Source organism: Penaeus chinensis, chromosome 31, assembly GCF_019202785.1.
Source record: "Penaeus chinensis breed Huanghai No. 1 chromosome 31, ASM1920278v2, whole genome shotgun sequence".
NCBI lineage: Eukaryota > Metazoa > Arthropoda > Malacostraca > Decapoda > Penaeidae > Penaeus > Penaeus chinensis.
The window spans coordinates 26908545-26924926 of NC_061849.1; the positions used below are offsets into that span (position 1 = coordinate 26908545).

At 38.8% G+C, this 16382-nt stretch overlaps 1 protein-coding gene across 1 annotated transcript; it reads right to left on the reverse strand.

The window, feature by feature from the left end:
• Window positions 1–173: 173 nt before the first annotated feature.
• LOC125042217 lies at window positions 174–13517 on the reverse strand. Its single transcript, XM_047637720.1, has 6 exons — window positions 13431–13517; window positions 6245–6527; window positions 5860–6019; window positions 5383–5575; window positions 5044–5183; window positions 174–1410 (listed from the first exon to the last, which is right to left on the reverse strand). The coding sequence occupies exons 1-6, from the start codon at window positions 13444–13446 to the stop codon at window positions 1096–1098; spliced, it is 1107 nt and encodes a 368-aa protein (XP_047493676.1). The 5' UTR covers window positions 13447–13517; the 3' UTR covers window positions 174–1095.
• Window positions 13518–16382: the final 2865 nt, after the last annotated feature.

Consider the following 16382-nt stretch of genomic DNA (forward strand, 5'->3'; position numbering starts at 1 on the left):
ACACGCACACGCACGCACGCACGTACACGCACACACACACACACACACACACACTATTATATATAAATATTACGCATGTGTCAAAAATCTTAGGATATATATGTGTGCGTTGGGTGTTACTGAAACAACGGTAATTTATAAGTGATTTTAGGGTACTGAATAAAATACTAGAATGAAAGGCTAGGGATTATTACATCAACAAAACACGATGTGGCACCAGAGAGGCAATCGCAGTCATACATAAGCTCTGTGAAAAGATATTAGGTCATAGAAAGGAACTCTATGTCTGCTTTTTGGACTGTGGGAAAGCTTTTGATAGGGGGGACTGAGATAATATTATTTTGAAAGACCTTGGAATAGACCGGCGCGATGGAAGATTGGTTTGTGAAATTCATATGAAGCAAGAGGCAGTGGTCAGAATCATGGATGAAGAATCAGAAAGCATGAATGTACACTGCCGCATCTGCTATTTATTGATATTGCTACAGGTACCAAACAATACCGTTCACTTTGCCGTGCCATTTTTTTTTTTTTTTTTTTTTTTTTTTAGCCCGTCACATAGAGAATATTTAAGAGGGCGAGTAAGTAATATCTTGGTGAGCATTTTCTATCTGTTAGCTACTCCTTATTGATATGTATTTTTCCAGTAGATTCGTCCTTAATTTTTTACTCCCCTGTTAAGGATATATATATATTTTTTGGACTGATTTCATGAACAAAGTCTAGTATAGGATAAAATTTAGACCATAACTTAAGATTTATACGGTACAGGACATACCCTTTTCCAAACTGTCAATTCACCTATGATTTCCTGTTCGTTTTAAAGTCTGTGCATTCCTTCAACTTGTCCTTGGTTCTTCATATATAACATAATACAAGGTGGTCTTCCAAGGCCATTAGGATTAACGATTAAATGACCAAAAAGAGTACCTGGCACTTGATTGCAAATTAAAAAGTCTAAATTACTACATAAAGATACATCATACTGAGAATGTACGTTAAAAAATACGCCGCTGTTTTCTGGGTGCAGTGAGAGGGCGATGGTGTACAGCAGCATTGTTCTTTACATAACGTCCTTTTCATCATGTATCCACTTCAAAGACGTGGCGTTTCCTCTTGGGCGCAATGATCCTCGTCAAGTTCCAAATATTTGTTACAGACAGCGTTGTACACCATGTCAGCAAACTGTTCCACGACGATGTAACCGAGGTGACTGAGATCACTGCATTTCCAGTTGAACATAGGTGGTGTATTTTTGTTCATATTTACACAAGCATCGTTGTACTGGACAGACAAAGGTAGTGTGCTGTCCCAGAGGGTTACGCCAGTTCCCTGTAGTTCCCGGACAGCAATTTCATTGTACAGCTTGGTGAGAGTCTGGCTCATATTGGCTTTTTTAATCCTGGCTGCCTGTAAATACAAGTGGAAGGAGCCGTGTTGTTTACATGTGTGGAGTACTGTACTTTACATATATGTATGCATATAAACACACACACATGTATATGTATGAATGTATGTATATAATATGTAAATATATATTTAGTTATTTCTATATATCTCTATATGTACATCACTATTTATATTTATGCCTATCACTATTTCATAACACCATCTTTATCAATATACACAGTGATCCAAGAGTTACGTTCTAAAATCACTTATAAATTACCGTTGTTTCAGTAACACCCAACGCAAATATATATATCCTTAACCAAATATATATGTATATATGTATATATGCATATATACTTATATATATGCATACATATACACACATATATATATATATATATATATATATATATATATATATAATGCGTCAAAGATCTTAATAGGGTACTGAATAAAAGACTAGAAAAAAAGGCTAGGGAACACATCAGCAAAACACAGTTTGGTTTTAAGAGAGGATGTGGTACACTGTCCCCTCTGTTATTTTCAATATAGAGAGAGAGGATGGTAGTAGGATTGCAGGACAAAATAAGGGAGTGAATGTTGCAGAATTATTAAAAGATGTAACGTTTACAGATGAGCAAGGCAGGTTGCTGAAACTGAGAGCGGATTACAGATATAAATGGACAGAGTAGATGAGGTATCGCAGAAATGTGGAACGGAGGTCATTGTAAGTGAGCACCTGTATCAGCCGCGCCATAATTGTTGCGAGAGTGAATACTTACCATCTCGCGACATAAGCAACGGTAGCGGGCAACGTAAAAGAGTGGTATCGGCTGATACCACTCTTTGTTTTCTTTTTGACACCAAATACCGACTAAATAAACAGAGGACATGCTACATACTATTCATTATAGAACACAATTTGGACGTTGAGCGAACTGGAGGTGATGCTGGCAATGTCGTTTGTTCAACCTCTCTTCGGGAACGTTCTGTGATGAAGCTCATCTGCATGTAGTCGTTTTGCGGGAGCCGTAGGTCTTTATATGAATTTTAGCTGCCTTAGCCCTCCTCCTCCTACCTTATTCACCTGTATACCATCGAGCGGGAGACAACCGGCTCTCTGGTTACTTCACTGGAAGATAAATTACTTTCCCTCGTCCCAGTGATGCGGCCTCTTTGTACAATTTCACAATATCTTGCGTCCATCTTCAAAAAAGTATCAGCGTGGCAGCCTCGCTTTTACCTCGGATTTCCCAGATGTCGTTGGGACGTCATATACTATCGGGCATATTTTCTTTCTTGTTTAGCATATATAAGGATTAGCTACGAATGAATATTCAGGAATTTATGAAGATTCATTATCATAAAGAGTATCAAGTGAAAATATCTACATATTCATTGTAACCCTACTGCGCCTTCGCATTCAACTAATGTTCTGTCTTGAAACATATAATGTAGAATGCATTTTGTTTATGGAATCAGTGTTCAGGCGAAATCTATATATATGAATATATAAATATATGTATATATATATATATATATATATATATATATATGGATATATAGATATCCATATAGATACATACATATGTGTATTTGTATATATATTTATGAATAAATATATGTATGTGTATATGTATATGTATATATATACATATATATATATATATATATATATATATATATATATATAACTACTTTCAATCTATATATATGTATGTGTGTATAAGTCCGATGCTCTAACCACTCGGCTACCGCAATATATACATATATGTATATATAGTAGTTATAGATGTGTATATATATAACTAATATATATATACATATAAACATACATATGAACATATATATGTATATATATACATATATATGTCTGTATGTATATATACATATATATACATCTATACATCTGTGTATGTATATATATATATTTATATATATACATACACACATACATATATATAAATATATATATATACACATATATATATGTGTGTGTGTGTGTGTGTACTATTGCAAGGTTCACACCTGGCGTAACATCAGCTGTCATCTGCGGAAAGGCTTGTGTTACTATTTTTACTACGAGCAACAATGTTCTTATCTTGCTGCTTACCAGTATCATTTGTTTATTTTATGCTATGTTATATGTATGAGCAGGATTCTGATTGTTATAAGCCACTACCCAGTCAATAGTATCTGTGTAAGCAAATAGTTAATATATTCCCACAGAAACTGAAATTTGTGTTTCTTTTAGCTTTTTTTTTTTTTTTTTTTTTTTTTTTTTTTTTGACGGTTTCCAGCAAATTAGCCATTTTCGTCAAGTATGCCAAGCATGAGTATAAAATTTCGAGTCACCTTCTTTTTGCAATCCGTGTCTCTTCTCTTGCAGGGTATCCAATAGTCTTTGTCGTGTGCAAGAACAATATTTTTACTCGACACAGCCCTTGACGTTGCAGACCTGAAAAAAAATGTTTACGGTCCGCTTCTCTAGTTAGCTTTTGTGACTCTTGTTAGTATAGGGAACTGAAATGTCATCTACGTGTAACATTACTACAAAATAAATTATAAGTTGGGCTACCTGTTGCGTTGTGTGCAGATAGTTTGCTGAACTAACTTTTGACTGCTCTTTGACACTGGTTTGCGTATATGCATAGTTGCATATGAAGTAGTGCACCTCCCACCAGCCTGGATGGAACTATTCTCAGGTACTTTGTAGGTCAATTTAGGCATGATGAATAGTCTGTAGATATTCTGAAGCTCCGGAAGTGGAACGCCAAGGGACTTCACATGCTTGCCTGTACGAGGCAGACCTCACGATGTCTCTGACGTGCTGCGTCCATGAGAGCTTTTCGTCGATGGTGACGCCGAGCAGCTTGATGGAATGGACTGCGTCGAGCGGGAGGTCGTCCAGCGTGAGGATGCGCACGGGTCTAGGGTTGGTGGAGAAGTCGAACTACATCACGACCGACTTCTGGCTGTTGATAGTGACTTGATGAGAGGACATTTTGGATCAGTAGAATGACCCCTCCTCCCCGTTTGTTTGTGCGGAGGCGATAGAACATGCTGTAGCCAGGTATATGTATGGTATCAGCCTGGATCTGCCACGCCTCTGTGATGGCTACAATTCCCAGTGATTCAGAAGTGATGATTGTGTGCAGCTCGTCTATTTTGTTGTTGAGGAATGCGACGTTGGACATGAAGATCTTTGGGAAACTGTACCAAAGTCGGGGAACTTCAAAATGTCGGTAGGGTTTAGCTGGCTGGGCCTTCCTTTCCATGTTCCTTGTCCGAAGTACGGGTATGCGCCGGTGAATGTGACGGCCTCCTTTGCTACCCCGGGCATGAAAAATGTCTAAATTCTTTAGTGTGTGTGTGTGTGTGCGCGCGCACATACATATTTATATATATGTGTATGTGTGTGTGGGGGGGGGGGGGGGGGTGCGTCTTTTATTAAAGCAAACATAAAATGAAGAAATATACGAGACTGTTCCTTATCTATGTTCATGAATCATAAAACCAAATGTGTGGCCGTTGCATTCATATTCTGCAACTCTGCAAACTAGTGCAGCAAAGGCAGCCAGATTGCACTGAGCCTGAAGACCTTTCTCAACTTTATAAAGATAATTAGTTTCTTACTAATTATGGCATTACCTGCAGGTCGTCAGTGAGTTTGTAATAGACAGGTACAGTGGCAGCAAGGCGAGTAAAATAGGGCACCAGATATTTGAGTGACTCCTCATATGGGATTGCCTTCTTGTCTGGTCGCTTTGTCATGAAGTGAAGACCGGAATCTGCGAGTCAAAGTGAATTCCACATTATATAAACATGGATATGGAATGTTTAAATCATATTTGATATGCATCAACACACATACTCACACTCAAGCATGTGTATGCGTGTGTTTGCACAGGGGTATGGATATAAGCTCTCAATATATAATTTTGTTTTTATTCAGGAAAATGGCTTTAGAGAGAATCTCCCTTAACATACCCATGACAACAACGGTTGGCTTGATTTCCTCGCCCTTCTCCCAGAGGTCCATGAGGTGCGGCAACCCTTCGAGAAAGAAGTCCGCGTAGTAGGTGACACGGATGGGAAGGGACAGATGCTTCGTCTCGAGAATGGTGATCAGAAAACGTTTACTCCTCATCCGTTTCAATGCTCTCACTCCGTTCATCCACTTCTGCGCTGGCAAGAAATGGGAGTTTTGATATAATAGGCTTTGGCTAGACACAGGAAGGGGTCAGGGAGTGAGAACTGAAGGAGAGGTCACAAGGAATAGATAGGGAGAGACCTGACGAAGAACACAAATCAGGGAGGAAGGTAGAGAAGAGAAAAAGTATACCCTGATTTCATTAATGGAATCCTAAATATTCCCCATTTTTTCAGTATTTCAGGAAAAAAAAATTAAGAACTGATTATATTCAAATCTGCCGTGCATTGTTGACATTTCTCGGCTGTGGGCACCTTCTCTTTTCTGTTTCTGAATCGCAGTTTTGGACTTGCAAGTCGTAAGGACACAGCTGCGAACAGATAGCGCATGTGAGAGTCTCCAACAAACACAATATGAATAATTTCCTTTGAGCTGGAGTTCACATGCTGAGGACTGTATAAAGGCTTGCGATAACTGCAATGGATAATATTGGGGTTGATAAAATGCCTTCATTAATTGGCTTATATGCAGATATATAGTCATACTTAGGAAAGAGAGGAGCTTCGATCACATTACCCATGGCAAATCCTAACAGAAACTAGACCACTACGTGTGACATATTGCATGAAGTGACTGCATCCCAGCAAACTTTGCATCCACCAGACAGCTCTCACAAAACACAATCAATGGTAAACTCACTTCCGTGTAGCACTGAAAGTTTGCACGCACTTCTGAACATCGGAGAAATGATACCTCTTCATCTTGCAACACACATTCGTTGCAGTGATATTGGCGTAGTTGTAACAGCTCTTTTTGAATATAGGATTCCTTATCTGGACGGCCTGAGGCACTGGGATCTTCCTGATGCTTTTAGGAACCACAGGCTGGAAGGAGTGTTTGAGGACGGTAGCCAGGAAAGGCAGCGAAGCCAGGCACACCACCAGGAACATTAGGAAGGACTTCTTAACTGCTGGTTGGGATCCTGAAATGGGTTGAGGAATGTCATGGATCTCCACTCTAAGCGTGTATAATGAACAGTGGCAGTGGGCGTAATCGATCACTTATTCGATTAAACTGATTACAGGGTGAAATTTCTCAGTACTCGCTAATAATTTCCAGTCATCGATTACCATATTCAGAGTCAGGGTTGAACTATGGACCGTCTCAATAAATTACAGTCTAACACAACTCAACACATCTTTTATTTACTCTACAAGGTGGTGCAAGATATTTCGAATGCTTGGTTGTGTAGCAAGGATTCTTTTCTGTTTATAAAAAAAATCATATATATATGTATATATACTATATACATACATACATATATATGTATATATATACATGTGTGTATGTATATATATATATATATATATCACAGACATACAAAAATGTTTTAGATAAATTTCTATGCATAATAGATTTTCACAAAAATAGTCAAGGCTTTCAACTGATTTATTTCCTTAACTTCGGAATAATGTAAACTATATTTATGTTGAATAAAGAGAATATTACTACACTCATACATATATATATATATATGACTGCCGCGATGGTCCAATGGTTAGAGCACTGGACTCCGACCCTCGTGGTCCCGAGTTCAATTCCCCGTCGCGGCGGTCGTAAAAATGCCTGCGCTCTGACTGCTGACTCGAGCCCGAGAAAATGACATATCGCCTTGAGAAATCAAACGCAGGTGTCGTAGGGGAAGTCACCGCCGTGGCACAAGTGTTGGCGCACCGAACCGCGGTTGATTAGGAAGGTCATCCAGTCAGGCAAGGGTGGCACTGCCATATAACCTCTCAGTAGTATACTGAGAGAGGCCTATGTCTTGCAGTGGAATGAAAAAAAATATATATATATACATATACATTTATAATTATATAATGATATGTATATATGTATAGATACATACATATACATTCATATATATATATGTATATTGATATATATACATATATATGTATATATGTGTATTTGTACATACATATATATATATAGATATATAAATATATGTACATATGTATAGATACATATATACATACATACATACCTATATATATTCATATATATATGTGTATATTTACATATATATATATATATATATATATATATATACACACACACAGATACACACACAAACACACACACACACACACACACACACACACACACATATATATATATATATATATATATATACTAAGATATATATATACTAAGATATATATATATATATATATATATATATATATATATATAAACACACACATTTAAACTCCCATATACTTGTTCAATGGATCTGTCACATACAATTACAGGTCACTGAGAACTACCCTAGCATCTAAACAACAAAGATCCACTGCAAGGGAGATCCAGCTTGTCATCAACTTTCCACTAGTTGATGGGCCGGTTGCTTTTATGAAGAACAGTTAACGAGGTACTCCCATTCTGACTGCAGGAGAACAACTTGGGGAGCAAAAGACAAACTCGTGTTGAGTTTGCCTCGAATTGGGAGCATAAATTAAACAAGTTATTTAAGGTTTGATCCAAAATACTCACAATTTTCCACAAACTTAGAAGTAGTGACTGCAGCACTTGATGGTAATGATACTGTATGCACCCTACCGTCGGCAAGGCTATGGTATTTTAATTGCCAAGGAAAAAAAAAAAAAAAAAAAAAAAGAGGGTATGTATTCTGGAAATGAGGACAAGCAAGACACAATTACCATAATACATTCGCTCACAAGTGTACACTGTTGTCGGTATTAAGTTTCCCAGTGATGCGCTTGTTGGTATGGACATGCTGAGATCAAATAACACTCTCGGTTACAAGGGCTATCCACTTAGATTTTTTCTTTCCAATGATAGGGATAAATTACCAGTTACCTTTACTAATTGTCCCAGTCTCCGTGTAACAGTATGTGACATAAAATTAAGTCTCTATGGGAGAAGGCTCGGACTGTGCAAATGAGAGGGTCTTCTCGCTTCTCTATGTCCGCTATTTAAGGGTTACATATAGCACAATCCAAAGCACTAGTAAATCAGAAAGCCAGACACAGGGGCCGAAGTTACACTGGACTCAGAGTTTAGATTCTTTACATCAGCCGTGTATATAACAGAATTATCCATCATTATGCTATTATGGCAGAACCTGGCAATGAGACAGTTGCAATGCCAAATATTATTGTTACTCTACTAAAATAACTATTTCAGTCTGCTTGTTTATCCCAGTTGTCAACGGCTGCACTCAAAGTAGGGCATTTTGACGTTTTATTTTGTGAATCCTTCATCACAGCCACGATGTTTAACAAGACTGCAGGAAATAATGCAAATAGTCCTTCAAGTGCCACGTTACCTGCTCATGATGCGAGAGTTTTTACCACTCATTTGAGGCTTCAAATGGACATGTGGGGGTGAATAGTTAAACAGGTTAAACAGTAAACACACACACACACACACACACACACACACACACACACACACACACACACACACACACACACACACACTATCCTGCGTCGCCTTGTATGACTAATTACGAGAGTCGTAAACATAATCGTTAGAGATGAAAACACGGTAATACCTGCTGATCTATCATTATTATCGACACGCACACACATGTGTGTGTGTACATATATATGTATAAACATATATACATATATAAATACATATACATATATAAATATATATATGTATATGTATACACACACAAACATACACACACACACACACACACACACACACACACACACACACACACACACAGACACACACACACACACACACACATATATATATATATATATATATATATGTATATATACCCATGTATATATACATTCAAACACACACATTCTCGCACACATACACACACACAAATATATATGCATGTATGTGAAGGAAGCTTTAATGATGTATAAAATCCTAGAACGAGGTATCCCAAGATCTATATCCACACTTTGTTTGTCTAGGCGATCAGCATAATCATGCCTAGGGATTCCAACATGCGATGGAACCCACACAAAACGTATATTATGGCCTCGTTCTTTTGCACGATACACGTTTATCCTGATGTCATTTGCAATATTTCCCGCACCTTTGTCTAGAGTATTCAGAGCCTGAAGAGCCCTCTGTGAATTGCAGAGAATGACCCCTGAGCCTTGATTCAATATAAATTCGGTGGCCATGAGTATTCCTGCTAACTCAGTTTGCATAGTGCTAGCCCAGTCATGAATCCTCCTACAATCCAGGTGCTGCAAAACATTGTTTTTATATACAACAAAAGCGCATCCTGCTCTGCTCCCAGACTGCAAGGATCCGTCAGTGTAGCATTCATATGCATTGGAAAGAGTTTCTAGATGCTCATTTATAATTGCAAGTGCATACTGCCTAAGTATAACAGGGGGGGCACTGTCTTTTTGGGGGGCAGTCGTATAATATACACTTAGATCCGACATTTTCCACGGTGGTACAGAACGTCCAAGTAGGGTCTTAGTTATGGGTATGTTCAGCTGAGCTAAATGTTTACACGTTACTTGTACCCATGGATTTGAGTATGAATCGGTTAGCTCTTCTATTCTGTGTTTTAGTTGTCTTTGGAACTCTGTACAATGGAGGGGTTCTCTAATTGATTTGACACTAAATGTGGTATTTATGTATAATATTCTTTCATAAATAGAAGGCAAATTAAGTTCTGTTCTTATATTCACAATCCTTGTTGTTCTAGGGGCACCAAGAATGATCCTCATGGCTTCATTTTGTACACTTTCTAGACTAGTCAACTCTGATTCCTTGAACAATACTAGGTGCAATGCATGGTAATCTATGACCGACCTAATGTATGACAAGTAAAAGATTCTCGCAATATTGACATTAATACCATGGTCTTTGCCGACAAGTGTCCTAAGTGGCTTCAGCCGCTCTCACAGCCTTTTTTCCAGGTTTCAAATGAACTCTGAATCATTAGCAATCACCCCGAGGTATTTGTATTGATGGCAGAGATCTAGCTCAACGTCATTTATATGAAACCTTGGCAGAGGGATTGTCTTTGGGTTAAGTGCCTTGGTTCTTTCAGTTGAGATTATCAAGCCACACTCAGTAGCCCTTGCAGAAAGTATATCTAGAATCTCTTGCATTCTCTCCTCGGATGAGGATTTAATACAAATGTTATCGGCATAGCAAATAATGGAGTCATTTTGCCTGCAAGTGGTATATCGCCCAGTAATCTATGCATTAGGATATTAAATAGCATGGGACTAAGTACGCCTCCCTGAGGTTTGCCAAGTTCAAATACTTTTGTATGAGTACTCTTAATGCCCCTGAAGTGAACCTGAGCCGATCGATTCGATAGATACATTTGAATCCACGTTAACAGTTTTCCCTGAATACCAAAGCTAGCTAGTTGCTCAAGGATAATTTCCCTGTTTGCAATATCAAAAGCAGATTTAAGATCAAGAAATACGGTTTGTATGCCTGGGTTTGAGTTTGTTAAGTACTCTGCAAAACTGTGCTGACTGCTACGCCCTGGGAGAAATCCATACAGTCTGGGGGATAACTTAGCATTTATGCGATACATCCTGTTCAGAATTATTCTCTCAAGTACTTTGCACAGACAGGAGGTCAAGGGAATGGGTCTGTATTTATCAGTATTGGGTTTGGGTATAGGAATGATTAAGCTTTTAGTCCAGGAGCTTGGGAGGATTCCTTGTGATAGGCTGAGTCTATACAGATGTAAAAGTGGGTTGCCTGGTACCTGAGCAATGTGACGAAGGACGCTGTAAGTAATGCCGTCCTCGCCAGGGGCGGTTGCCTTACCTTTCAGAAGGGCATTGCTCAGTTCCCACTCGGTTATTTCGACAAAGTCGAAGGGATCAATAGCAGCACATGCTATTGCTATATTTAAATTTCTATCTATTTTCGACTTGTTGAACTGACTTTTTATCCCTTGTGGAAGTGAGTATACCTGAGAATTTCCAGCCCACTGCTCTAGCAGCATATTAGCCTGTTCCTGTCAACTGTGGAACTGCGGTGTTGTGAGGGCTTTACCTGTCAGTCTATTATTTTTTTATCTATACGTCAGCTACAGAAATTTGACTATTGATACTTTGCAGGAATTGTTCCCAATGTTTACTACGAATCCGAGTTTTTAATTCTCTGAATTCCTTGTTGGCTTTCAGAAACTGCAAAAGATTATCTGTCGTCTTATTATCTTTATAGCAATTAGCAAGCTCCTGAACCCGTTTATGTTCCTTGGCCAGAATTGGGTCATTGATCCACCTCGGTGCATGGGAGGTCTGGGGCCTTTTTTTCTTTGAGAGTTTTCGTGAACAGACCCATGTGTCATAGTAGTCAGTGACAAATTTCTCAACAGTTGTTACTTCATAGGTGTTATACCAGTCATAGACCCGTGCCTTGAAGTGATGCTCCAGGCCCGGTGGGATGATTATTCGGAGCCTAGGTGATCTAGGGGCTGAGTCGCTGTCTACAGTATAATATGTTCGTATTGCAAAGTGGTTACTAACTCTCGCACCAGTGAAGTACAGACATAACCATGAACTAAATTTTTGCCAAATACATAGTCTAACCTGTCACCTCCCAAATGAGTCTCTGCTTCTGTGTCATATACTGTCAGTGATCTACTATTGATAAAATGTTTGAATTCTTCCCCATTACTATTACGTTGGTTGTCTCCAAAGTGTGGATGCCTTGCATTGAAGTCGCCCATACATAACGTGCTTTGGTTGTGAAAATTGGAGAGAGAACTAGCCAGAAATTTGGAGTATCTGACATATACATTATACAGTGAAAAGTAGCCAGTGGCAGTTATTTAACTAATTTATGTGGCAGTGTTACCTTTACATATGTCAACAATCCAGTCATGGCTGTATTCACATATGAATAATATCCCTGAATTGCAGGTGCTATTTTCATCTTAGCAGCAGCAGCAAAGGGTTCTTGCACGCAAATAACATCAGTATTATATTTACGGATATAAAACTCTAGGTCATTCAGCCTAGGCATTATACTACGCATATTCCATGATATAAATTTGATTGTGCGTTTGAAAGACGTGTAACTAGGATCTAACTAGCTTCATAGACATTACCTATCTACTCATACATGAGTAATGATAGCGATAATTATAGTTTTACACACACACTCCCCTAGGGCACTCGGTGGAAGTTGACTTGGAAATTCGAAACCGAAGTCAGATGTATTGATGTCAGTATCTCTGACTTCGGTTTCGAATTTCTCACCCACTACTGTGTGTTTTAGACCCAATATATGTAAATCGGCACGCGCACGAACGGGTGATGAGTGTGCATGAATGCACACACAGACACACACACACACACACACACACATTCGCATGCGGGCGATTTGCGTGTATGTGTGTGTGTGTATGTGTGTATGTGTGTGTATGTGTGTGTGTGTGTGTGTGTGTGTGTGTGTGTGTGTGTGTGTGTGTGTGTGTGTGTGTGTGTGTGTGTGTGTGTGTGTGTGTGTGTGTGTTTGTGTGTGTGCATACATGCACACGCACATCGCATACGCATGGATTTGCATATATTTGGTAAGTCAAATACGGTAGTGAGTGATTCTATCGTAGATATGATGGGTTGAGAACCAAATTCTCCCTTGGGGAAGAAATAGTTCGTCAAACACTGCATTGGTGATAACACGAATATTATGATGATGATGATGATGATGTGTGTGTGTGTGTGCGTGTGTGTGTGTGTATGTGTGTGTGTGTGTGTGTGTGTGTGTGTGTGTGTGTGTGTGTGTGTGTGTGTGTGTGTGTGTGTGTGTGTGTGTGTGTGTGTGTGATACATGTATGTGTGTACACATACATGTATCAATATCTATTAAAACCGCATAAACATGACCATACCTTTTTTGCACATCATTTCCTTACTCCGAGGAATGACTATCAGCGCGGTAATGATCAGCGGGTGTGAACAAGTCTCTCCTTAACAGCGTCCAAATTAGAACTGAAAGCTGCGAATGCAAATGGCTGAGCTACATGGCCGCTAGGGAATGGTTGCACTGAGCTAATTCTTTGAATATTGCTATGCAGGTATCATGGTAATTTTTTTTTTTTTTTTTTTAATAATTTATTTCGGTGTAAGTTAAATGAATGGACACCTTATTAGATATATTTGTTGATATTGTTATTAGTGTCACATTGCCACAATTGGGAATTATCAGTGTTTTTGTAGTATCAAAATTAACAACACCCACTGAGAATAATCCTTAAAAGATAGACAATAACTTCAGCAAAGGCATTACTCAGATAAACAAAAGTGATGCTGTTGCTCTAGAGACAAGTTAGAGAAGACACTACCATAGACATTGTCATCGGGCCTATTGGAAGTGACAATAGCCATGAAAGGATCCTGCTCTCAGCAATTTATAAATTGGTTAATGTCGAATGAATTGCATTTGTTTTAATGCTCTCGCTCACCCTAGAAGGTATCACATCTTCAGTCTTAAGTTCACCTAATATTCCCAACCCAAATTTGGTTGATGAAGTTCCTCCCATACCCTTTGCAAAAGCTCAGTAAGTCCTTTTCAGTCTAGTAGGGGAATTCAATTCCGTTCTGCTGACCCAGGATCTCGCATTAGACCGTGCTAGTGCGATTCACTATCGACGTTGAACTAGGTCAAAGACACATACAGCACATACCTTCATACTGCCTTCCAGGATGCCATCAATAATAATAACAGCACTAATAATAATGATGATGATGATAACAATCTTCCTTTTAACTAAAAGAAATCCATAAATCATTTAGTTGTATAAAATATTAACATATTCCATACATAAAAAATATAATTTATCACAATAGCTAAATGCAAATTACCAAAAATTAAGCCTATTATCTAATACCAGTCTATATTTGTTTTGCCAATAGTACCACTGCTAATCAAGTCGAGCTGGATTTGGTCGGAATCGGGAAAGGGGAGAGATCCGAAGCAGAAGTCAGAGAGATATTTCTTCAACACACTTCTAGGTACCAAGAATCATATGCAATATATACAGATGGTTCGAAATCTGAAAATGGTGTGGGCTTTGCAGCAGTGAGCAGAAGGAAGACTGCATCTGGCAGTCTTTCTCGATTAGCCTCGATTTTCACTGCGGAGTTGCATGCCATCCTTGCAGCAGTCAAGATGACTAGAGATCTTACAAACCATTCTGTTGTAATATATTGTGACTCTCGTAGTGCCCTGCAAGCAATCGAGAGCTTAAACTCATCACATCCAGTGGTGAGGGAGATTCAAGATTGGCTTGCACTGATGCACGTAAAAGATAACTCTGTGTTGGGTGCCAGCACATGTTGGTATTAGTGGGAATGAACGAGCTGATCAGAAGGCCAAGGCAGCTGCCACTCAGCCCTTTGATGCTCGTTTTCCTCTCCCACACACTGACTTGAAACCCAGCATCAGGAGTTGTCTTCGTGATAAATGGAGGGAACAGTGGAGGCATACCTCTAGAAATAAACTGCGAGAGATTAGAGATGACCTTGGCAGTTGGGTGACCAGCATCCACCCTAACCAACAAGTAGAAGTTGTAATAACAAGGCTGAGAATCGGGCACACAATACGGACTCATGGGCCGATGATGGCTAAAAGTGAAGCACGCTGTGAGGATGCCAAGAGCCATTAACGGTCGCACATGTAATGGAAAGATGTTCAACATTCTCTGACCAAAGAGGAAGGTACTTGTCTTCCCCATATACACTGAAAAATGTACTGGGGGAGGACTGTGACATAGTAGGTCTTATTAGTTTCCTTAGGGAAACTAATATTTTCGATCAAAATTTAATTATGCATAATGTTTATGCAATAGTTTTTAGACATTTAGAGCATAATATTTATGCTTCGATTTTTAATATAATATTTATTGTTATTTATAACATTTATTGATAGATTTTTAACGTTTTAAATATTTTAATATTTGTCTAACAAGGTGTTCGCCGCTAATGACCTTAGCTGTTGACGCGGCAGATAATTATAAATAATCAATCAATCGGTTAGATTTGCGCTGGAAGTGACGTGATCATAGGCAGTAACATCCAACACAATAGAACCCATGACATATGAAATAGATCATTGCAAAAAGCTCGAGTTAATGCTTAAGGTAAGATGTGGGTGAAACTGTTACTGGTTTTGGGCTCTCTCCTGCCGGAACATATGAGATTTTGTGGACCTGGCAGAGGGGGGGTAGCCTCCCAAAGGCGTTTTAAGTGGGCGAAGGCCCCCTATATCACCGGAAAACGCCTAAGTTTAAGTTGCTTGCCTGGGCTCTATCCTGCCAGAACATACGAGGTGAAGATTTTTTAGACCAGGCGGGGAGGGGGCAGCCCACTCCCCAGCTATCGGTCCGATAGTGTAGCTGTGCTTCGTTTGCGAAGGAAGTGAGTGATAGATTCTTTTGAAACACGATGAAAACAAGTTGAAAACAAGTAAAAAAATATTTAGTTCATCGGAAAATTGGTGTTGGGCGTCTCCTCCAAATTTACCCAAAACTTTATAATCTTATATATATTTAAATAATGAATAGGATCAATTGGCTAACATGGACATATGCCGCTGGTCGATAGCCAAAAATCCAACAAACAAGAAAGCAAGAAACGACTAAATTAACGTGTGGCAAGAGATTAAAACGGTCTTTTAAGAGTTTAATATCATAGTCAATGAAAATTATCTTCAGATTTGTGTAAAATTGTAGTTTTAAAGACAGTCCTTCGTGTGAGACACTTCCACACCTGTCTTAAAACTTCAGCCGAGCCTTAGACAAAAACTGTCCCAAGTTATTTTCATGGGGAGTCACACACACATT

Coding starts and splice junctions, on each gene's coding strand:
- LOC125042217 (XM_047637720.1), bottom strand. Junction 6,020..6,244: donor ACTTTCAGTGCTACACGGAA/GTGAGTTTACCA, acceptor TATCCATTGCAG/TTATCGCAAGCCTTTATACA. Junction 5,576..5,859: donor TCAGAAACAGAAAAGAGAAG/GTGCCCACAGCC, acceptor TTGCCAGCGCAG/AAGTGGATGAACGGAGTGAG.